The sequence below is a fragment of the Oreochromis niloticus genome, linkage group LG10 (assembly GCF_001858045.2).
Source record: "Oreochromis niloticus isolate F11D_XX linkage group LG10, O_niloticus_UMD_NMBU, whole genome shotgun sequence".
Lineage (NCBI taxonomy): Eukaryota > Metazoa > Chordata > Actinopteri > Cichliformes > Cichlidae > Oreochromis > Oreochromis niloticus.
Window position 1 is genome coordinate 22,287,847 of NC_031975.2, and position 24,219 is coordinate 22,312,065.

At 38.6% G+C, this 24,219-nt stretch overlaps 1 protein-coding gene across 4 annotated transcripts in view; it reads right to left on the minus strand.

The window, feature by feature from the left end:
- Positions 1 to 10,373: 10,373 nt before the first annotated feature.
- Positions 10,374 to 24,219, minus strand: part of fstl4 (follistatin-like 4) — a 218,432-nt gene continuing 204,586 nt past the window's right edge. For all 4 annotated transcript variants that reach the window (XM_025910898.1, XM_025910897.1, XM_003451400.5 and 1 more), the window contains 3 exons: positions 21,644 to 21,751; positions 14,849 to 14,958; positions 10,374 to 14,653 (listed from right to left, as the gene is read on the minus strand). In XM_025910898.1, coding sequence (XP_025766683.1) covers positions 13,954 to 14,653; positions 14,849 to 14,958; positions 21,644 to 21,751 — 918 coding nt within the window. In that variant the 3' untranslated portion in view covers positions 10,374 to 13,953. The remainder of the gene's footprint in view (positions 14,654 to 14,848; positions 14,959 to 21,643; positions 21,752 to 24,219) is intronic.

Sequence of the window (24,219 nt, forward strand, 5' to 3'; positions counted from 1 at the left end):
ACACAGCCTACACCTAACAAGTATGAGCTGCAACAACTAGTTGATTGCACAATGAACCAGTCAATATCTAATCAAGCAAACATTTAGCTTAATTGTTACTGTATTAAGGCAATATGAGCCTAACCATGTTTATTATTATACATTTTTTAAATTAATTCAGTTTTATCCATAAATATTTACTTTATTTATTTATTTGGTCAAAATTTTTTGCCTTTTCTGAAAAGCTTCAATGGGAATAGACATGCTGGAAAATATATTACTCTTACTTCCTGAGCTTGCACTGTCATTTGTGGAAAATACGTGTGAAACTGCTGATTTCTTCTCGCTGTGACTGGGAGGGGCTGTGGCTCAGGAGGTAGAGTGGATTGGGAAGGTTGGTGGTTCAATCCCTGGCTCTCCTAGTCTGGATGCTAAAGTGTTGTTAGGTAAGACACTGATCCCTAAGTTGCCTCTGATGCCCCTCAGAGTGTGTGTGTAAATATTTGGCATAAGATACTTATATTCTGAAAAAGACGGTACCTAAGGCACACTTAAAATCCTTTTCTTTTTCTCAAAAATCAACAGCGCGCCTCGTAATCTGGCGCGCCTTATGTGTTAATTCTGGTTGTGCTTACTGACCTCGAACCGATTCTATGTAGTACATGGCGCTCAAAAATCTGTCAAAATGTTCTAGTAAAACTTTGGTAAGCTACAAAGCCGCACCGCTCGATGGATTGTAGGAGCATTACGGCTACCGTAGTCAGGAGCCTCGCGGAGTGATACGTACTGTGCTTCAACATAATATTATGGTGTGTGTATAAGGACCCCAAAATGGCACCTGTTAAGAGACATGCTTACGAAGCGGATTTCAAACTCAAGGCTATCAGTCACGCAGGAGAACATAGGAATAGAGCAGCTGCAAGAGAATTCAACATTAATGAATCAATGGTACAGAAGTGGAGGAAGCAAGAAGATGACCTGCAATGTTTAGAGTTATTGTGAATGAGTTGAAAAAAGTTTGACTTATCTGACTGTTTTGTTTCACTTAATGCGCCTTATAATCCGGTGCGCAATAGAGTCAGAAAAATACGGTATACACAATGGTGCTTGGGTAAAGAAAGCACTTTGAGCACAAATTGAGAAGAAAATTGCTATATAATTTGATTGCTTTAAAAATAATTGCTCTACATTGCGGTTGTCTATTACTTTATCAAGGCTAAATCTGTTTTGGGATTGCATTACCCTTAAGGAGTTAAGGATGATACTGTGAGTTTGTCACATTAGCTTAAATAAACCTCAGACTGTGGACTCTCTCGAAAGCTGCAATAATCGCTAGATCAGCTTAATCAAGTTACACTTGTTGTTGGAGGTAGAACTTTGATTGGCATCTTGTTGTATGGACCAAGTGGTGGAAGAGATGATGAGTACTGGATTCTTGTGGAGTATGGGGGGAGGATCATGGAGAGACATTACTGACAAACTTCACTGCACATAAAATGAACATGAGTTGCATTACTATGTAATAAAAAATCTGATTGTTCTAACTCACATCTACCACATTCCACCATTCACTGGCAGACAAATATATCTGACCCCATGCAGTGGGGTGATATTTGAGTGATATTTGACCCAGGCCTGTTTTCCTGTGGGATTGCTTTGGGGCGTTTGCAATCTTGTTAGTGTGAATGAAATTCATCCAGATGAGTCTGCTGAGGCAATTTAAGCTTTGCTGGCCCTCACGAGCTCATGAAGGCACACTGACGATTATGACTTTCCCACATAGGAAGAGACATCCAAGACTTTAATATAAAACAACTAAAACAAAGAATAAAGAAGTTAAATGTCTTTATCGAAAATCATTAATGTAAATATCTGCACTACAGTTGTTTCACCATGTTATAGTGATTTGTAGCTTTGGCAACTAAATTTTTAATTTGCTTTTCTTTGTTTGCAAATAGTAACTATATACTTAAACTGTACCCATATCAAGCCCCGGTTAATCCTGAGGAGGCATGCACAGTTTAAATGCTGATTTTAGTTTAGCCTTGTGCATGGCACATAAACAGGAGTAAAATGATTTTATTACTTTTTTCCTGAGGCTCATGTGAAACAGTGTAACACTGTAACAGATGTAGACTTTGTGATGTGATCAGGATCTTTCCCATACTGTAGCAAGATGGACAGTTTCCCAGACTATTTCAGTCATCTTTTCCCTATTCCTTAGGGTGATTAGAAAGACTCTCAGGCAATGTTTATATTGAAAAAATCCCAAATGTCTGAAATATGAGCCTAAGTTTAATCATTTTTTCGAGTTATATCAAATTAACTGTATTCATTCAAGCAGATCTTTATCATACATTGTTTCATTGTTTCAGTATACATGTAGGTGTCGTGGTCCCTCAGTTGTCCTTGGCTGTCAGCTCCAGGTTTTGTTTTTCTTTCTTTGTGTCTTTCTCTGTTCTTGTCTCTCTGTACCTGTTTGTTTGTGTCTGTGTTTGAGGGCGGGACTCTTCACCGAATCCCGCCTCAGGCCGAACACACCTGTGCTTTCTGATGATCTTGCCAACAAGTCACTACTTAAGGTATTGGCTGAGGATCAGTCTTCGTTGAGCTACTCAGTTAGTTAATTCAATTTTAATTCAATTCTATTCAATTTTATTTATATAGCGCCAAATCACAACAAAAGTCGCCTCAAGGCGCTTTATATTGTACAGTAGATAGCACAATAATAAATACAGAGAAAAACCCAACAATCATATGACCCCCTATGAGCAAGCACTTTGGCGACAGTGGGAAGGAAAAACTCCCTTTTAACAGGAAGAAACCTCCGGCAGAACCAGGCTCAGGGAGGGGTGGCCATCTGCTGCGACCGGTTGGGGTGAAAAAAGGAAAACAGGATAAAGACATGCTGTGGAAGAGAGACAGAGATTAATAACAGATATAATTCGATGCAGAGAGGTCTATTAACACATACTGAGTGAGAAAGGTGACTGGAAAGGAAAAACTCAATGCATCATGGGAATCCCCGGCAGCCTACGTCTATTGCAGCATAACTAAGGGAGGATTCAGGGTCACCTGGTCCAGCCCTAACTATATGCTTTAGCAAAAAGGAAAGTTTTAAGCCTAATCTTAAAAGCAGAGATAGTGTCTGTCTCCCGAATCCAAACTGGAAGCTGGTTCCACAGAAGAGGGGCCTGAAAACTGAAGGCTCTCCCTCCCATTCTACTTTTAAATACTCTAGGGACAGCAAGTAGGCCTGCAGAGCGAGAGCGAAGTGCTCTAATTGTATGTGAGGAGCAGGATTTTGAATTCAATTCTGGATTTAACAGGAAGCCAATGAAGGGAAGCCAAAACAGGAGAAATATGCTCTCTCTTTCTAGTCCCTGTCAGTACTCTTGCTGCAGCATTTTGGATCAGCTGAAGACTTTTCAGGGAGTTTTTAGGACATCCTGATAATAAAGAATTACAGTAGTCCAGCCTGGAAGTAATAAATGCATGAACTAGTTTTTCAGCGTCACTCTGAGACAGGATATTTCTAATTTTAGAGATGTTGCGCAAATGGAAGAAAGCAGTCTTACATATTTGTTTAATATGTGCGTTGAAGGACATGTCCTGGTCAAAAATGACTCCAAGGTTCCTCACAGTGTTACTGGAGGCCAAGGTAATGCCATCCAGAGTAAGAATCTGGTTAGATACCATATTTCTAAGATTTTCAGGGCCGAGTACAATAACCTCAGTTTTATCTGAATTAAGAAGCAGAAAGTTAGCGGCCATCCAGGTCTTTATGTCTTTAAGACATTCCTGCAGTCTAACTAATTGGTGTGTGTTACCTGGCTTCATGGATAGATAGAGCTGCGTGTCATCTGCATAGCAGTGAAAATTTATGCTATGTCTTCTAATGATGCTGCCTAGGGGAAGCATGTATAATGTAAACAGAATTGGTCCTAGCACTGAACCCTGTGGAACACCATAATTGACCTTAGTGTGTGAAGAGGAGTCTCCATTTACTTGAACAAATTGGAGTCTATTAGATAGATATGATACAAACCACTGCAGCACAGTACCTGTAATACCTACAGCATGTTCTAATCGCTCTAATAGGATATTATGATCAACAGTATCAAACGCAGCACTAAGGTCTAGCAGGACAAGCACAGAGATGAGTCCACTGTCAGAGGCCATAAGAAGATCATTTGTAACCTTCACTAAAGCTGTTTCTGTGCTGTGATGAGCTCTGAAACCTGACTGAAACTCTTCAAATAAGCCATTCCTCTGCAGATGATCTGTTAGCTGTTTGACAACTACTCTTTCAAGGATTTTTGATATGAAAGGAAGGTTGGAGATTGGCCTATAATTAGCTAAGACAGCTGGGTCTAGAGATGGCTTTTTAAGTAAAGGTTTAACTACAGCCACCTTGAAGGCCTGTGGTACATAGCCGATTATTAGAGATAGGTTGATCATATTTAAGATTGAAGCATTAATTAATGGCAGGACTTCTTTGAGCAGTTTTGTAGGAATGGGGTCTAAAAGACACGTTGATGGTTTGGAGGAAGTAATTATTGAAGTTAACTCAGAAAGATCAATTGGAGAAAAAGAGTCTAACTCAACATCGATGGTACTAAAAGTAGCTGTAGACGATATTACATCTGTGGGATGATTATTGGTAATTTTTTCTCTAATGATAAAAATTTTATTTGTGAAGAAGTTCATGAAGTCATTACTAGTTAACGTTAAAGGGATTGTTGGCTCAACAGTGCTCTGACTTTTTGTCAGCCTGGCTACAGTGCTGAAGAGAAACCTGGGGTTGTTCTTATTTTCTTCAATCAGTGATGAATAGTAAGATGTTCTGGCTTTGCGGAGGGCTTTCTTATAAAGCAGCAAACTATTTCTCCAGGCTAAATGATGATCCTCTAAATTTGTGACACGCCATTTCCTCTCCAGCTTACGAGTTATCTGCTTTAGGCTACGTGTTTGAGAATTATACCACGGAGTCAGGTACTTCTGATTTGAGACCTTAGTTTTCACAGGAGCTAAAGTATCCAGAGTCGTACGTAGTGAGGAGGTAAAATTATTAACAAGATAATCGACCTCTGTTGGAGTAGCGTTCAGGTAGCTTCTCTGTGTTGATACAGGGCATTGAAGATGATAACAGTGGGTGGATTATATTCTTAAACTTAGTTACAGCACTTTCAGAAAGACATCTACTTTGATAAAGTCTACTCTCCACTGCTGTGTAATCAATTATTGTAAATGTAAATGTTATCAGGAAATGATCAGACAGCAGAGGGTTTTCAGGAAACACTGTTAAATGTTCAGTTTCTATGCCATATGTTAAAACAAGATCTAGAGTGTGATTAAAGTGGTGGGTGGGTTCTTTTACATTTTGAGAGAAGCCAATTGAGTCTAATAACAGATTAAATGCGATGTTGAGGCTGTCATTTTTAGCATCTACATGGATGTTAAAATCACCCACAATAATTATTTTATCTGAGCTGAGCACTAAATCAGATAAAAAGTCTGAGAAATCAGAGAGAAACTCTGTGTAAGGCCCAGGTGGACGATAGATGATAACAAGTAAGACTGGTTTCTGAGTTTTACAGCTGGGGTGGACGAGGCTAAGCATCAGGCTTTCAAATGAATTAAAAGTCTGTCTTGGTCTTTCGTTAATTAATAGACTGGTGTGAAAAATTGCTGCCACACCGCACCGCCCCCTCAGCCTGTTAAAACTCCGGCTCCTGCTTCTTTATGTGTTTTTTCTCTGCTTCTGCCTCTGTGGATTTTTACCGTCTGTTTCCTGAGCACAGAATTCTGGATTCCCTTCCCGTTTGTGGATATCCTAACCCTGACTCGAGAGAGAGTGTGAAATGTAAATATTGCATGTGTAGATTTCCTTCCTCCCTGGAGCACAGTTTCCCTTGTTACCTTGTGATTGTTGTATATATGTATTACTTTACTGTATAATACTTGCAGTGAACTCTGATCTCTTGAGTCCTGTGCATGAGTCCATCTGCCCAGTAGCCTTGACAGTGGGGGCTTATCTCCAGGGTTTGTTTGCTGCCAGAAAGTTTTGAACATAGTCAAGTCAAAGATAAATCCTAGGCTGTGACCAGACACATCTTGACCTAAGGTCTTTAGATATTTAGGGATTTGCAACATCATACATACATACATCATACACCATACTTACTCAGGGAACCTTTGGTTGATCAGGCCTTGACTTGTTAACCTTTAGCTTTGGCACATGGACCATTTATCCTGATCCAAAGCCATCTAGAGATCTTTTGTCCTTTTGTGCCTGCACGGTGGACTTGAATGCTTTCTTTTTTGCAGTCCCTGTGATGCCGAGTACCATCAAGATGTTGGACAGTGAATGTGGTCCTCCCAGAGAGGACCATCAGCTCTAAGATGAGCACCTGCTTGGAGAAGACTGATGTAAGCACCACATCTGGACTCAAATAAGTTTCCATTACATGCCAATGCTTTGGGAACTTGAACTGACCTACAAATCCCAGTAGGGCTACTTTATGTCTGCTCTAGGAAAAATTGTCATAACTGTTGTGATCTCCTAACAGTTCATCCAGCACCACCATAAGGCAAAATTTAAAATCTGATCCTGAAACTGGGATAATGGTTGGGTTTAGTTATACAAGACAGATCAAGTTATGGTACCACAACTTACTTGAACTGAGTTTTAGGTTACTGCCAGAGGTAATGGTAGATATATGTCAAATCTGTTATAATACTGACACAACAGAGTGGCAAGTTTTGTGTATAGTGCAGTGAAAAAGCATGACCCCTTTCAGAGTTTTTATTTTTTAGCATATTTGTCGCACGTTATGTTTCAGATCACCCAACAAATTTTAATGTTAGAAAAAGTTAACCCGAGTAAGAGTTCAAAAAAACTTTCGTCTCATCAGTCCACATAATATTTTCCCATAAGTCTTCATCAAGATGTTTTTTGGCAAATGCGAGATGAGTCTTTGTGTTCTTTTGCAGTGTTTTTTGCCTTGTAACTCTTCCACTGAATGCCATTTTTGCTCAGTCTCTCTCCAATTGTTGAACCATGAACACTGACCTTAACCAAGACAAGCGAGGCCTGCAGTTCTTTAGATGTTGTTCTGGTTTCTTTTGTGACCTCCTGGATGAGTGGTTGATGCAATTTTGGTAGGCTGGCTCCTGGGAAGGTTCATCACTGCTCTAGGTTTTCTCAGTTTGTGGAAATTGGCTCTAACCGTGAGTTGCTTGCATCCAGAAGCCTTAGAAATGGCTTTTTTTTAAAACCCTTTCCAGAGTAATGTCAATGACTTTGTTTTTCATGTGTTTCTTTAGACTGTAGCCCGTTTCATTGCTTTTTGACATCTTTTTACCCTCCTTCACTTTTTTAGACAGGCTCTGCTGAAGTGATTTCTTGATTTAACAGGTCTGTCAGTAATCAGACCTGGGTGTGGCTGGTAAAATTGAACTCAGCCTTCCTAAAATGTGGTTAATCCCAGTTAGTTTGTGATTAGGGGGAATGACTTTTTCACATAGGGCCATGTAAGTTTGGATACCTTTTTCGCTTATTAAATGGAATCATCATTTAAAAACTTCATTTTTTATTTACTTGGGTTGTCATTGTCTAATATTAAAATTTGTTTAATTTGAAACATTTAAGTGCAAAAAATATGCAGTGCACATCTGTGACACCAGTTAATTTTTCTTATAAACTCATTTCTGCTTAAAAACAGATTATTTTAAGTAGAAGTATTTGTAACTTCTATAATTTTCACTTAGTTTCTTTGAATTGCCTCAAAAAACATTTAGGACAGACTGAGATATCTTTTGTCAGTGAGACTGCATCTCTAACCACCAACGGAGGTGGCTTGACCAGAACCTAACCAGATGTTGAAAGGTGTAAAATGCATCCATCTTTCCAAGACATTTTTAGAACCTTTACTCCTCCTAAAGGGCAACCCACAAGTTTTCCTCTGTCAGTCATCCAGCTCACTGAACAGATTTTTCCATTTGATCAAATGTAGATCAATCCACACTGAAGTGTCATTCCAATTTACACGCAGTTTACTACTCCAGTCTGCTATGTGATCTTTTCAGTCTTCTGCTTATTTAACAAATTTTATCATGACTTATAGGCTGTGCATTTAGTAATAGTGTATATATTGACTCAACTGAGCTCGAAGTGTCCCTCAGGGCCTTGAAATTCATTATAAGCAGGTATGGTCTGTCAGTCTATTTTCTATGCTGTTGATACCGCTGTAAATATGGGATCCATGTGATGAGGCATCTGAAATTATACAGAATAAGCATTGAAATCTGCTATAGAGCAAAAGGTCTTGAAGTTTCAATGTACCTAAACCAATTTCTACTTTTACCTTTTAATTTACTGGATAATGAAATAGTGGCTTTTTGTGTTTGTATAACTGTTATTCCTGTAACAAAACTGATTAGCAGTGTAACTTACTCTCCTGGTTTCTTTTCTTTCTTTTTTTGCACAAGTCAGATTCAGATCCAGGTGCATTGACATCAACCTCTGGACTGCGCTAGGGTCATCTGTTTTGATATTCATGTCTTTTGCAAACAGATTGTAATCAGCTTGGAAGCTGAGTCTTATCTGGATTCAGATACCAGTCACTTGAAACGGCAACTGTGAGTTTAGTGTTGCTGTTTCAGTGAAATCAAATGCAGCTACCAATTAGATTTGTGTAGTCTTACACTTTTGCTGATATCTAAATGCAGCTGAAAATATTTTTAAAAATGCGTTTTAGACATCAGACAATATTGGAATCAGATTATAAATATCAAGAAAATTCCCTCATATCCTCATTATTTGCAGATGTGCGTGCGAGGTATAATCCTCTTGTGGTCTTAGTCGGATAAACGATGGTGTCTTCCTTTCTTTTCTGATTCATAGGAAATTGAAGCAGGTGTGAACAGGATGGTAATTGTGTGATCAGATTCACTTAACTCACTGTTGCTTGGCTCCAGGAAGTCTTTTATTCTCTCTTTTCCCCCTTTCTGTCACTCTTGACACTGATGAAAAGCATATTGACAACGTCTCTCTGTAAAACCGTGTAGCAAGTAATGGCCATGGATTGTTGGAGCTGGTTGAGCACAGAAAGACAATAGATTTCATGATCTTATACAGGAGTGAAGGCCAGCTCGATGCCACCTCATCAACAGGCGGAGCCATAAAAAGGCTGTGAAATGGGCAGGGACAGGGGGTGAATGTCGCAGGCAGTGCTAAAGTCTGTCTAACCTTGTTAGCTACAAAGTTTTCAAGGTAGACTGATAAACGATAGGTGTGTGTTTTGGAGGTCTTATTTGAAGACTGAATAACATGGCGTCTACCCATGAACCTGTACTGTACGTAAGATTGTAACAGTACCTATGACCAGCTTTGGGATGATACATATGATTATAGGTAAAAATAACATTTGAAGTTCAACACAAGTGGACATGAAAACAAGGAAGAACAGGTGCATTGTTCATACTGTTCAGATTTGTTGGCTCACTGTGTATTGTTTAAGTTTTGAGGGCATGAACACTTATATTATCAGCATTGCTAATATGATACCTGCAAAATCCACAGATTACAATGGATTCACTGTCTTGTTTTTATTCAACCAGCTGACTAGAACCATAATATACTACATTCATATGTGTGAACTAATATATGTGACTGAATCAGCTGATTTGGATGTTTGAATTGCCATGAATATTTCCGTGACTACTACCAGCCTCAGTAGGTGTTAAGCAGCACACTTAAAATCTTCAGCAATCATGGAAACAGAAGGTCAAAAAGAAAGAAAAAAGGGGATCTTGAACTCTCTCATAGTTCATGCCACCACTGCCACCTTACACAGACTTTAAAGTGAAAACACTCAGCGATCACATTTGTTAAGCAAGATGAAGTGACCACTGTTGAATAAGATGACAGCAACGTGTGATTACAAATAATCTGATTTGATAACCATCGAATGACCAGAAAACACCCAAAATGGGTTTCAAATGGGATTTCAGAATGTTTGAGTCTATTTGTAATGTAATGTATTCATTTTTTAATGTCTTTTGATGGCACTTGGAAAAAAGAATATAGAATGTAGTTCTAATTACAAGCAAATTTGTGGCCATGTTCATGTGCAAACCAGGTTAGATGAATGTAAAAAAAACAACAACAAAAAAGGAATTTGAGAGTGATAAAAACATGATTTAGGTTTAAATGGAGCTGTTCTATTCCTGCAAATTGATAATGAGAAAGATTACAAAAAACCTGGAGGCTAAAAAGGGGGGAAAAGTGAATTGTGAAGCACTACAAATGATCAAATTAGTGCAATAGACAAATTAATTAGTTAGCTTATCCCAGTTTCTAACAGTAATGAAGTGAAAACACACTCGAATGATTTTTACAATATATTTATTTCGATTTTTTTCTTACAAAACAATTCCCTCATAAACCAGAACACACAAAATGCATAAAGAAAACTGTACAGTCAGTTTTGTCATGTCTGAACGTGTTCTAAACATGAACAATGATATCTACAACAGTGGTTCCTATCAATGTCTATCACACCAAGCGGTTCAGCTCTTCGGCCCCTTACTTTAGGGTTAAAGGAGAGGTACAGAAATAGTCATGTGACACTGAAGGTAGATTCAAACAAACAACATAAGTGAGCCAGTTATGTAGTTATATCAGCAAGCGCAGGTGCAGTCTCTTTGTTCTTGCTCTCCTTGACTCTAGTAGCAATGTTTTACTGCTGAATCGACCTTAAGAGAGAAGCTGAAAGACGTGACAATGAGAAGACAGAAAAGTGACTTTTACACAAGCAACTGTGAACTGTATGTGACTGTGAGAGATCACCAAGAGGTCCGTGATCATACTGGAGGCCTATTTTCATTACATGCATGTGTTAAGAGTTGTCAAATACTGTTTATTACTTGATTAGAGCCATTGGGAAGTGACTTTGGATGGGATAGTGACTTTAGGAAGCATCAGAGCCAGATTTTTTCTTTTTTTTGAGACAGAAAACTGGATTACAAATTTAAGAAATTTCCATTATAAGCATGATAGCATAAATGTATGTCAGATATATATTTATATATATATACGTATATTTTTCTCTCCTCAGTGCAACAGTGGTCTAGGAAACATCATTGAATCTTTGCCTTCAGAAAGTTTACTCATACTTTCATGCCGGAACGGTTTTCATGGCAGATTAGCAGCAAATACCGAAGTCACAAACAAGAAGGACAAATCTGCTTCGCTCCTGTGTTCTGCCCTACACATTGCATCGCATTGGGGAGTAACAGGCACAACTACGTATTAGGAAAAATGATTATTATTTCATTTAGGTTGCAGATACACCACAAGACTCCATTTGGATTTACAGTAGTTTTTTCACACTCAAGCTGGTCTTTGACATCTTGGTGAATGACGTTTAATTATGTCTTTAATATTCACGGCCTGCCATTAAAAGGTCAGGAACTGTTGGATCTCAAAGGCTGTGAGCATTTGTGCTGTGATGACAATATGTACAAGATTTAAATTCACAAAAAATTAACAAAAAAATTCCTCTTGCCATGTGATTAAGCATTGATCCTACTGTTTTGTAAAGTACTGGTTTTTGTTTGTTTTCTTAAACTTGATTTCAATTAACAGCAACTCCACGCTGGGCTTTGTGCAAAGAATAATGCTTTTACCTACACAAATGTAAAATCTACGCTGTCACAAGGATCTCCACAACACATAGCTTCAAGTCCTGATTTTGTATTAGCAGTGTCTGAATTAATCAAATGTTAAGAACAGCATACTGTGAGAGAAATGCAGAGCGAATTAATTGAATAGTTGCCAAAAAAGGTCTCCTCTAAAAAAAGAAGAGGGTCATGTTAAACACCTGTTAAATATGTGAGACAAGCAGGCTATTAGACCAACTGTGGGAGAACGTTACAATTTCAGGTGTTTTTATAAATGATTATAAAAACTGGCACAAAGACCCTGAGGCAGCTGTTGACGTGAGACAAAACTGAACTTGTACCACTTGAAACTCACTGTATGAAAATATGCCTGAAATGTAATAGAACTGCTTGTCATGGTGACCCGATGAATGAACAACTATTTCGCACCAAGCTCATGTTTGATACTTATTTTAGTTACATTCAGTATCAAATTTAGAGGCATTGTGCGACTAGGTCAAATAAATGATTGCTACTTTTTTTCTCTGTGGCAAGTCAGACTGTCCTTACATAATTGGCAGATCTGAAAAACTTTTGATTAAAAAAAAAATGTACAATTTTTTAAAACTTTATGTTCTGTCTATTCCACATAAGACCAAATCAGTGCTTTCCCTAAAGTATCTTACTAAAAGTCTCACAAAGACAAATAAGCAAAAAAACAAGTAATTACCCCAAAACTATAGCCCATTTTCATCTACTATGTAAAAGCCATCAAAAGTGCTGTCCAAGCTCTGCATTTATATGTAGACTGGCACTAATATGAAGAGCCAGGAATGATAAGAGACTTTATGGTTCCAGTAATTTCTGATGACATTATTACATCTGCAGAGAAGCCGCAGCGCTATATTGCTGCTAATGGATCATCATTATGATGATTAGTGCAAGTGGAAAATGTAGTTACACAGAAGATGATGCAGTTCAACCACAGATAGGAAATATCTGCTATTTTGACAGATGGAGATTTGCTGGTGTTTATTCACTTGCTGCTCTCAGACAGACACTCTAGCCTTTTTAGTTCAAAAGCAGGAATACAGTGTTTAAGTAATAAACACACCTAGTACTTTTTGCAATTTGACAATTAGTATTCCTGGAAAAAAGGAAAACTGTTTAATACAGTACATATTGCTGTCAAAATGTATCCCTACTTTTGAAACAGGTTGCAAGACTTTGAAATATAGAATATATTTTTGTGTACATGTGTGACTTCTTTCCAGAAAGTTTTTTCTCTTACTAATTACCATGTGAGAAATGTCTAGTCTACCTGACTTGTTTGATCTTGATGCACGGCTCTCTTAGGAGATCTACAAATGCTCACAGCCTGTCAGATAGCAGCACTGATGCTACTTTGGCTTGGCCTCAGCATATGGGTCAGTGTAAACTGGAGTCATTACCCTGAGGGAATCTGCTAAGTGGTATAAGTGGCATTTTCAGGCTTCACAGCACAGAGCTGTACTGCAGGTTCAGAATAAATGTGAGACAGCAGGGGACAGATTATAACATTGCAAGAGACCAAAAGATCTACTTTTCATTTCAGGTTAGGCGTCCACTGCAACCGAAACATCCATTCTCGACGGCTAATGGACCAATTGAGCTCTTTGGACAGACAATGTAAATAAGGGTATTACACGTGTATAAAGCCAACCTCTGCCAGCATTAGGAGAATGAAAGCTTTCAGAGGGAGAATACAGTACAATACCATGACAAAGGCGAGTAAACAGATGGTGGTGGTAGCTTTTAAAAGGACTCAGGACACGCACTCAGGACACTAAAGGTAGACGGGACAGACAGTTTGTGGTGATTATATGCGGCACTGGTGAAAACGACAAACATTATTGAGATAAACAAAAACTGGAAAGCTTTTTAGTCTAAAAAAAGTGAGCATTGTGCATAGTTCATAGTTTGTTATAACCCCTCTTCAGGTACCTATTTGCTGTGATAACATGGAAGGAAGTGCAATAATGTACAATTCTGTATAGTTAAGTGCACATAGATCACTGTTGCACTGAACGGCATTGACACTTTCTCCCAATATAAATATCACAACAGATTTTCGGAATATTTTCTCAATTATTCTATTTTTACGTGTACTTTTGTTACAACAAACCCAGGCAGGTTTCTCTCTTGCTCAGTCCCAGGGTTGAGTCCACAACTTATGTTCACATAAATCTTAATAATAGGTAATTTGGCCTGATCTTTCCTTTTTTCCCCTAATTCTAAATCTTGTTCACTTTTGTTTTTCCTTGTCACTCATACCTCTCCAACCCAGACAATTGTGTTGCCTCTCTTGATGTCTGACACCTCGCAGTGCGGCGTTCTCTGCTTGCCATTAAGAACAAAGAGGGACTCGGCTGATGGTGTCACCAGATATTGTCCAAACAACCCACTGGAGACAACCACTCTGTTAGGGCCTCCCCAGGGCCAGGCTTGGGGGGCCAGGGGCTGCTTGAGGCTCCGGAGAACCTCGGTGTGGCCTGAGGACAGATCGGCAAAGAGCAGGTCCGTTCCTGAGCCCGAGGTGGCCACGGCCACATGCTGGTTGGACTCCGTGAAAGAAGGCTGAAAAACAAGATCAGAGACCGCCACAGGCTCGTCTATTTCCTGGTTCAGACTCAGCTCCCCTTGGAATGACACTGTCTGTACTATCAGCTTTGAGCTCTGTGGGTCAGGTGTCACAATGTAGCGCCCGTCTGGTGACACAAAAGCCTGGCCTGTGACATTGAGGTTTGGCCCAATCACGGCGTCTGTCACACTGTCGATCAGGAGCTGTTGTGGGGCTAGAAGGCTCTTGGTCTGGCACTGGATGAAGTAGAAGCCACTCAGGTGTGTGTAGGCCATGCTCACTGGGATGCAGCTGTAGTTCTTTAGGCTGATGGTCTTGACACGGTGAAGGGTCTCCAGATCAATCTTGTGAACCGCGGGCTCATTTTTGAGAAAGACAAAGGCAAACCTAAATTGGCAAAGTTCACAGGAGAGGTTAATAGCCTTTCTAGAATTTTTGTGCAGTGATTAATACACATCGAGGTTCTCATTATAATTCTCATTTGCTCTTTTCTCCTTTGCTTTAGTGGGACAGCTACGATGAGTGAGAGCAATAAGGTCACCTGTTTTAAGGTGAAAGGCTGCTAAATGGGTACGGACTTACCTCACGTGAGTGATGATGAGGTTAGTTGGAGGAATGAAGAAGTCGTTCACCCTCTGAAAAGTTGTGCGTATGGCATGATGTACTTCACCCACACTGGCTTGAGGAATAACCTGTAGACAGTTCCAGAAAAATGTGAAACGAATATTTACGAACGAATATTGTTTTTATTGTGGTTTAAACCCTTTAAAGTTTTCAGTGTAATCCTTCAAAAACAGAAATTGACATGGTCTTCAATCGGAATTTTTCTAATTAAGGACTATTTGACATTTTTTAAAATATTCACTCATTGATATTAAACATTTCTAAGATTCTGGACATATACACTATGCACCTTTTAGCTATACAATTCACAGTTTAAAAAGAAAAACTGCTAGAAAACTGTTTTCCATGTAACCACACAAATCTAATTAGAGTTTAGAATGGTGTGTTACATTTCACTTTCTTTGCTGCTGCTGTTGAGCATACAATGGGAAATTGGTTGGGTTGTAATTTCAGAGCAATATCCACATGGATTTCAGAAGCCATGGTTTCCCAAAAGAGCACTGCACTATAACAAGATATGCCTCACTAAATGTAATGGGAATTATGTAGGCTGACATGATCTTAAACTAGATTATTGTAACCAAGAGAAACACCATTGTAACTAGTTGTTTAGGATTCTGATATGTGATTATTGTACCATAACAACTGTTAAAGTAACTGTATACTTGCATCAAGGCAAGGCAAGTTTATTTATATAGCACAATTCAACAACAAGGTGATTCAAAGTGCTTTACAGAGATATTAAAAACAAAAACAAATAAAAAGCATGATTTAAAATTGATTAAAACAAACAAACAAACAAACAAAACAGTAGATAAAATCAAAAATCAGAACAGTAGATAAAATCAGTAGTTAAAATGTAGGTTTTGAAATTTAAGCTTAAGTGCGGATTTGGTGCTTTATTCAAATGCAGCTGAGAATAAGTGAGTCTTCAACCTGGATTTAAATAAACTGAGTGTTTCAGCTGATCTGAGGCTTTCTGGGAGTTTGTTCCAGATATATGGAGCATAAAAGCTGAATGCAGCTTCTCCGTGTCTGGTTCTGACTCTGGGAATTGATAAAAGACCGGATCCAGATGACCTGAGGGATCTGGAAGGTTCATACTGGGTCAGGAGGTCACTGATGTATTTTGGTCCTAAACCATTCAGAGCTTTATAGACCAGCATCAGAACTTTAAAGTCTATCCTCTGACGGACAGGCAGCCAGTGCAAAGACCTCAGAGCTGGACTGATGTGGTCCACTTTTTTGGTCTTAGTGAGGACTCTAGCAGCAGAGTTCTGAATAAGCTGTAGTTGTCTGATTGATTTTTTAGGTAGACCTGTAAAGATGCTGTTACAGTAATCAAGCCTACTAAAGATGAATGCATGGACTAGTTTTTCCAGGTCCTGTTGAGACATCAGATCTTTTATCCTTGAAATATTCTTGAGGTGATAGTAAGCTGGTTTTGTTATTGTTTTAATGTGTTTTTCTAAGTTTAGGTCTGCATCCATCACTACACCCAAATTTCTCGCCTGGTTTGTGGTTTTTAGGTGTATAGATTGAAGTTCTCTGGTGACCTGTAATCGTTTTTCTTTGGCACCAATGACTATTACTTCAGTTTTGTTTTTGTTTAGCTGGAGAAAATTGTGGCACAACCAGTCATTAATTTCCTCAATGCATTTACCAAGAGCCTGTACAGGGCCTTGGTCTCCTGGTGACATTGTGATATATATGTGTGTGTCATCTGCATAGCTATGATAGTTTATTTTGTTGTTCTTTATAATCTGTGCCAGTGGGAGCATGTAAATGTTAAACAGAAGGGGTCCCAAGATGGAACCTTGGGGAACTCCACATGTGATACTTGTCTGCTCAGATGTGAAGTTACCTATTGATACAAAGTATTTCCTGTTTTCTAAGTATGTTTTGAACCTCACACCTATTCTTGCTAATCTTCACTGGCAATAAAATTCAGAATCCACTAAAATCCTGTTATTAACATATAAAGCTCTGCATGGACAGGTCCCTGCTTACATAGCAGAGCATCTTAGTCCTTATCACTGCAGCCAGCCTCTCTGATCCTCTAACCAGGGTCTCCTCACTGTAGCACACTCTAATTTCATAATCATCACAGTCTTCCTCAGCCTATCAGGTTAGCTCAGTCTCTGATTTGTTTTGAACGACTGTTGAAATCACATTGTATAAGTTAGCTTTCCCTTAATTGTTTCCCCTTTTTTGAGCCATAGTGTTCAACTATTTGTATGTATGGAAGTGTGCATCTTAGAATGAATGTCTGACTATAGGGTTGATTATGTCTGTATGTCTGAACACGGATGCTTACTTTAGTTTGCGGATTTTATCTGAACTGTGAAGCACTTTGTAACTCTGTTTGGAAAAGTTCTATACAAATAAAGTTATTATTAATATTATTATGTTTCATACCCATATAACAAGAATTATTTAGTTAGTTTAATGACCAGGTTAAATCTAAAGCAGAACAGCCAAATCTGTGATGTTTTAGCTTTGTCAGAATGCACTGCTTCTATCTTCTGTAAGAGAAATTACTGTAAGGCTCATATGTCAGGTCTTAAGAATCAGAGCTTGTTCAGGTGACAGCCTCATATATTGTGAAACAGATAAACATCTAGATTATAAGACTTGAGCTGGTGAAACACGGCCCTATCTCAGTTCTCTGTAAAGCATCTTGATTAGTGATGGTTGTCTAAGAAGCACACACCACAATAAAAGCCCCATCTCTCATGTCATACAGCTGGCACTGAATCAGCATGCTTCTAAGGTGCTCGGAGAGCGCCTCCACTTTTGATACAATCCTGATAAACCACCTTATCCATGAGACATGCTTCATCATGTATGCTGCCATGATCAGGTCAAATCTGCTTGTTTTCTTTCTCAGTTCGCAAACTCCTCTGTAGACAACTAGGAAAATGTTGCTGGAGAGCATATAGAATATTTTTTAAACTGGAAAGAGCTAAGTGTTAAATCTATTTTGATGTCTACGCCTACAACTCCAAAGCTAAAGCTCTACCTGATGCCCAGTGGGGGGGAAGACTCTGCATTTCTTCGTCAGAACTATAAAATCTAAGGAAATAAAAATAGCAGTTTAAGCTTCTTTTGCTCCACTGCAGAAATTCTCCTCAGAAGTGCTCTCTTTTCCCCCACTCTGCTGAATATCTCATCCATTTTTAACAAAACAGATCAGCCTGTTTCTCACTGCTTGCAAGACATGAAACGAGTCCTCATTAACAAAAAGTCATTACAACAGTTGCAGAATACAATGATGGGAGTTAATGAGGTTCAGTGTACTATTACTCATGTATTATTAGGGAACTCTGGTGGGCTGTGGGCTGCAGGTGTTTGCAACTTAATGCCAGTGGCTTTCCTTTTGTTATTCTTCATCCTTGGATTTCATATTCATATACTCAAGACCAAGACTAAGGCCCAGTTGAGTTTTTCTCTGCTACTGCCTTGCTGGCTTATCTGACACCTAAGGGGGATTTTTGTTCTAACTAAGGAGCTTCTGACTCTCCACAACATTCACTCTGCAGATGCCCTGTGTAGTTTTTTTCTTCTTCATTCTTTATCCAGTAACATGATGTCTAAATTAGATGGCATTCTTCAAATACTCCAATATTTTTCCACTAATTTAAATAAATTTTATGAGGCATTTTAATATTACCCCACGCAACTGCATTCATTGTGCTTTTCTAATACACTCTTTTAGAGTTACTAGTTGTTCCTGGAGAGCAATAAAGCACACCTCGGATCCAATGAAACTAAGAAGATCACGATTAATGCTTCATGCAAGAACAGCTAAAATTAATGATTTATATTTTTTAATTCTGTGTTTTATATCATACATTTGTAAGACACAAACAATTGTTTATGTCAACTTCTTTTAATATGAAACAGTTGCTTGAGATTCTATTACAAACATGATACAAACTGAGCTAAAATGAGCATTGAGAAAATTAAAAAACATATACATTTTAATAAAAGAACCATCAAATTAAAGAGCAAAATATGTTTAGACCTGCCTTCCAGAAAGACATGTCAGAACGTTCTGAACTGATGCCCCTATGGGCGCGACAGTAATGAATCACTGCTGCAATAATTAAAATCCCCTTTTATTACTTTAATTGACAGTACCTCTAAAGAGATGACAGGAAGCAAGTATGGAGAGGGCAAAGAAGCTCAAGCCTCCAGTCAGACTCAAAATAGCTTCATTATGGTTAGTGGCAAGGGTGGCGGATCTATTTTAGAGGTAGTGGGTGTATGTAAAGTTTTGGGGAAAGTCATGGTCTGGGTCAACAGCAAGCAACCTAAATGTGAGAGACCTTAAAATAGCAGCTTGGTTAAGGTTGGAAAATTAAAAACAACATGTTTAATGGAGTAACGAATCAAGCTTTTTCATCTGGCAATCCGATGGATGAGTCTGGGTTTGGCGATTGCCAGGAGAACAGTGTTTTTCTGACTGCACTGTGCCAAGTGTAAACCTTTGTGGACGGGGGATTAAAATAACTTTTATTAAGAGCATAAAAATTTGATTTGATTTAGCCAGCCCAGGCTAAAAAGTTGCTATTTTGCTGTATGCACAGAGGTGAAAACACAGACAAAAAACAAAAATAACAAAACAAAATCTATTTGTGTTTTAAATATCTTCTTAGCACATTAACACAGAATGAACTGACAGTCTGGAAGGCTGTGACTCTCTATGCCTGGCAGAGATTCCTCCATTTGTCTTCCCTAATGAATTGACAATCACGTTCTCTTCAGTGCTTCCGCAGAATTACTGAGCCATCCTCAAACTCGACTTCTTAAAAATGCCGCACACACTGAGATGAATGCACACCTGCGTGCAGCCGCACATCTCGAGTGCTCAAATTAACATGCACGAGCAGAGACACACACTCATACACATGTATGATCTGCCGAAGCGAAGCGGTGCCTCTGGTAGTGACAGACTGCTGCTGAACAGGTCAATTACATTCAGTCCAAATGATAATGACATTATCAGACCATTTATTTGTGGTGTGATCCATGTGGCCTCCAATCCATTATGCAGTTTGTCTGCAATTGCATTTTTTTTTGATTGATTCATACCCTGTTCACTAATTATTCATTACTTCTGAATCACGGCAGGAAGAGGGGGAAATGAACAAAATGAAAAATAACAAAAATGCATTTTCTGCACAGCTGTTATGCAAAGCTGCTCTTTGTATTTGTTTCAAAATTAAATGAGGAGAACCATGTTTTCTTCTGTGATGAAAAACATCTTTTGATAGAATTTTCTGCTGTTTTTAAGATTACAACTCTGATAGAAGTTCAAAACCACTCCAGCATAATCGCCGTAAGTGTTCCCCTTAAAACGGAATAACTACACAGAAACACATCTCCAGCTTCTGCACCTACACTCTGTGAAGAAAACGTGCAAGCCTGAAGAAATTGGAAATCTATGCACACATATGGAGTCTGGCCATGTAGATTATAAATCAGTGGAAAACTGTTAAAACCCACGTACAGGCAGTTATCCTTTTCACTACTTTTCGATGCCAAAGCGTAGTGGCACCTTGTGATCCAAAAGAATCTAACATTAAAGCTAAAAATAATTATGTAAAATGGACCCATTACAGCATCCTGGCGAAGCGTTATTCATAGAACCATTTAACAAAAACATAGTGTCTTTAACAGCTATATGAGAGCTTAAGAATTAACTGGAGTAGGGAAAAAAATCTATACTGAAAAAAAAGTGAAACACGTAAATTTGACTGTATCATTACTGCACAGTCCTTATAAATGTCTCCAAATCATAAAGACAGAATACAAGGCCGCACTCAATTACAATGCGGTCCCTTCACCCAAAGAGACAAAGCAGAACAATAAACATGTTATTGTCATTTACAGAGATTACAGTGCGATCCCTTGGTAGCTTTACTCATGACACTATCTTCCACCGATGCACAGGCGAAACAGGCAGACCTAAAAATACCGGCCCTTTAAAAACAGCATCATCCTCCATCGGTGCCAGTTCTGGTCTCTTCCCTCTTCCCTCCACCTTCTCGACCCTCTCTGCATCTTCCTCCCTATTCCCTTGTCACAACCCATCCCCTGAGGTGGATTAAATACAACCACACCTGTGATCATTTCTCATTTGTGAAGCCTCCAGCACCAGCGGCCCAAAGGGATGCTCGGCACAAGCCGACAACACCACAGCTGTGAATTGCTGTTTTGCTGGCTTGGTAAATGCTCTAAAACATACATAGATTAGTTTTTGTCACACAAATACTTATCACATAAACAAAGGACGCTGGCACACAAGTGTGCTCAATTAGTTATAAGCCAGGTTTTTCCTCGCTTGCTAAACTTTTTACAGCTAACGCAGATTATACTCTCCCAGGAAACGAATCAGAGTTGAGAAATACACACCACCAAAAAGCAAGTGTAGACGGATGATAATAAGCAGGTCTGTTTTGTAATTTTATAGCTGCTCTAAGCTTTGTTTCATGTTTGATGATTATAGTTCACTGATTAACAAGCGAGCCTGCGACACCGATGAGCTCCCTGTTCCTTATTAAAGAAAGATATCCAAAATAATAGCCTGTCTTTTTTTGCAGACAGGAGACAAAACACGGCACAAAATGCTTAAGTGTCCCTTTAATAGTTAATATCCAGTTCCCTCTCATTCCCAGGGCTGTAATTTAAGTTGAACCATTTAGCTTGTCCTTCAAAAGTAACTGCTGCAAAGCACTTTACACTTACCTGAAGTGTTGGGTGGGTTTTGTCCATGTCCCCCCAAGTTAGGACCCACACCTGGTCATGTGATTTGTCATAAAGCATCTTTACTGGAAAAGGGTCTGTTGCAACAGCCTGCAGCACATAAAGAGAGTGTAGGAGAAAGAAATAACTGTGGGAAACTAGTAATCTTTACTGGAAAGGAGAATAGCTCATGGTGGTAGAAAATGCAGAAGGGGCAAAACAAATATGATGAATAACAAAAAACCTATACATTATCAGATTAAAGACAATTTAGAGAACATCCTGATTCTTTCATTTCATTCTCAGCAAATGTTTTACAAGGCAGTCTCTGTGATTAAAGGTATCCTGCGCACTTTTTTGATCACTGTTTTCACAACCAAAACGTTTTATCGTATTATGGATGTAATGTGTTTCAAACGGCTTTACAATGTTTCACTGAAATTATAAAAATAGAGGACTGTTCCAGCAAAAAGGGTGTAGATAGTAGACATACTAAGATGGCAAACACAGACGCGAACAAAGCAGGATTTAAAAAAAAAACACCTTAAAAATTGGCTATGTAAATATACTAATAAGAAGAAAACTTGTTTAACACCTAAATCCGGCTAACTGCCAAACCTTTAAGAAGCTTTTAGCAACATGCTAAATGTTTTGAATACAGTGGACATAAAATAGGTCAGAATTTTTAGAACCAGTATAATCTGATCAAAACTAACTGAATCCACATAACAGCTATACAGTACACATGATGTGTGGATTTGTGACAGAGCAGTATACTTGCTGACCAGAAAATCCACTCTGTAACACATAAAGTCAACAGAAGACTCTTATCACATCAGGCCACTGACAGAGTGCAAAGGAGATAGGATATACAGATGTAAACAAAACCTGCATAATGTCACTGCTGAAGAGATTTTAGTTAAGGTATCTGACACACATCAGGTGACGAAGCAGAAAGGAGAAGCGGTAAAAGAAGAACTGAAATGAGAGAGAAGGGAGAGGATGGGAATATACTAAACCTCAGATCTGTTGCAATGTCAACAATGAGGAATAACACAATCCATTACCCTGCTTCTGGCTGGGTGGACAGGGAGCTGCTGACACCCTCACCAGTGGAGCGAGACCACAAGCTTTTTGTTCAGTAATGGGAGGTCCAGCCCTCTGTTCTGCACTGGTCAGCCAAGTGTCAACTCAGCATGTGCATGTGTATAGTATGAGCAGATGTATGTGTGTGTTGGTTTCTACATAATAGAAGCAGAGGTAAAGATGGGGTAAGGCCTAAATGCAGCAAACTGGAAGGCAGTCATATAAAAGCCAAACATACTTAAGTGTTATTTATGAAGTTTATGAAGTGATCACACTATTTTCTTAAGGATAAAGAATTTTGGGTATGCTTGTTTTGACTTAAAGAAAATGGAATTGATTTTGAGAGCCGTTTCTTTTCAGGGTGCCAAAACCATCCAACGCTGCTGTGCTCTGATTCCAACAAAAGATAAGACGAAAAGGTTAGAGGGTTACGATGATAAATCTCAGATATACATTTAAGCGTCCTATTTTCGTTTTCTTAGTATTTTGTTTTTTATTTTAACATTTTTTTTGTCAATCAAAATGGGATTCTGATGTTTGATTTTTTTTAGGTATTTTGAACTTTACAGGAAATTAAATATCAATAATACATGCTGATTTAGTAATTTGTCTGTGGTTTGGTCTAAATGCCATCTGCCCCAATTTTGGTTAAGAGAAATTTCGCCTAAAGAAATACAATAAAAATAGATAATTAGGTTCACATAACAAGTAGATATATCATAGGACCAACAAACACAGTAAGTATTTGTTTCAGGCAAGCACACTAAATATTGTTATTCAAAATGTGTGTGGAGTGGTTAAATTCCATGAATCACAAATGTGACTTTGAAAAATCAATGAAAAAAAATCAGGCACATTGTTCAATAGTTTTCTGAATATACAGTACATATGTATATGTGTCCAATTTTTGACCTATTAGTAGAGTTGCATGGTTAGAGATGTGGACATGAAGTTTGGTAAAAAGAACAGCTATGGGACTGTTTGCAATCCTAACTGATTCCAAAACAGTTCATAGGGCTGCTTTCAGTGGCTCCACTGGCAGACGACAAAAGAAAGAGATATTGTAAAGGTTGACACATTTGACAGTTTTCTGCATGTCCTTCCAAGAATACCCCAAACGTAGTGATAACAATCTAAGCTGGCTAGATGTCAAAGAGCTGTAGCAGCAAAAAACTTGAAAGAAAGTAAATTTATAACACTAGATAGAATCTGTGCTGTAGATGATCTCCTGTAGGTCACCTGACAGCATCCATTACTAAAACAGAAGTACAAAAGCATATGGATGCCATAGAGGACCACTTCTATCATTCAGGAAACTAGAATATCATTCAGCTCCTGGAGCAAAGATGTTCGATCGGGTTTAGAAAAAAGAAAATTCATAACAGAATCTTAAATGACAACTGTGTGCAACTGATTTACTGCAGCCTCAAAATGAACCGGTATAGTAAGTTTAAGTGACTACACAGAGGTTTTTGCCATCTGGCTTTCTTTTT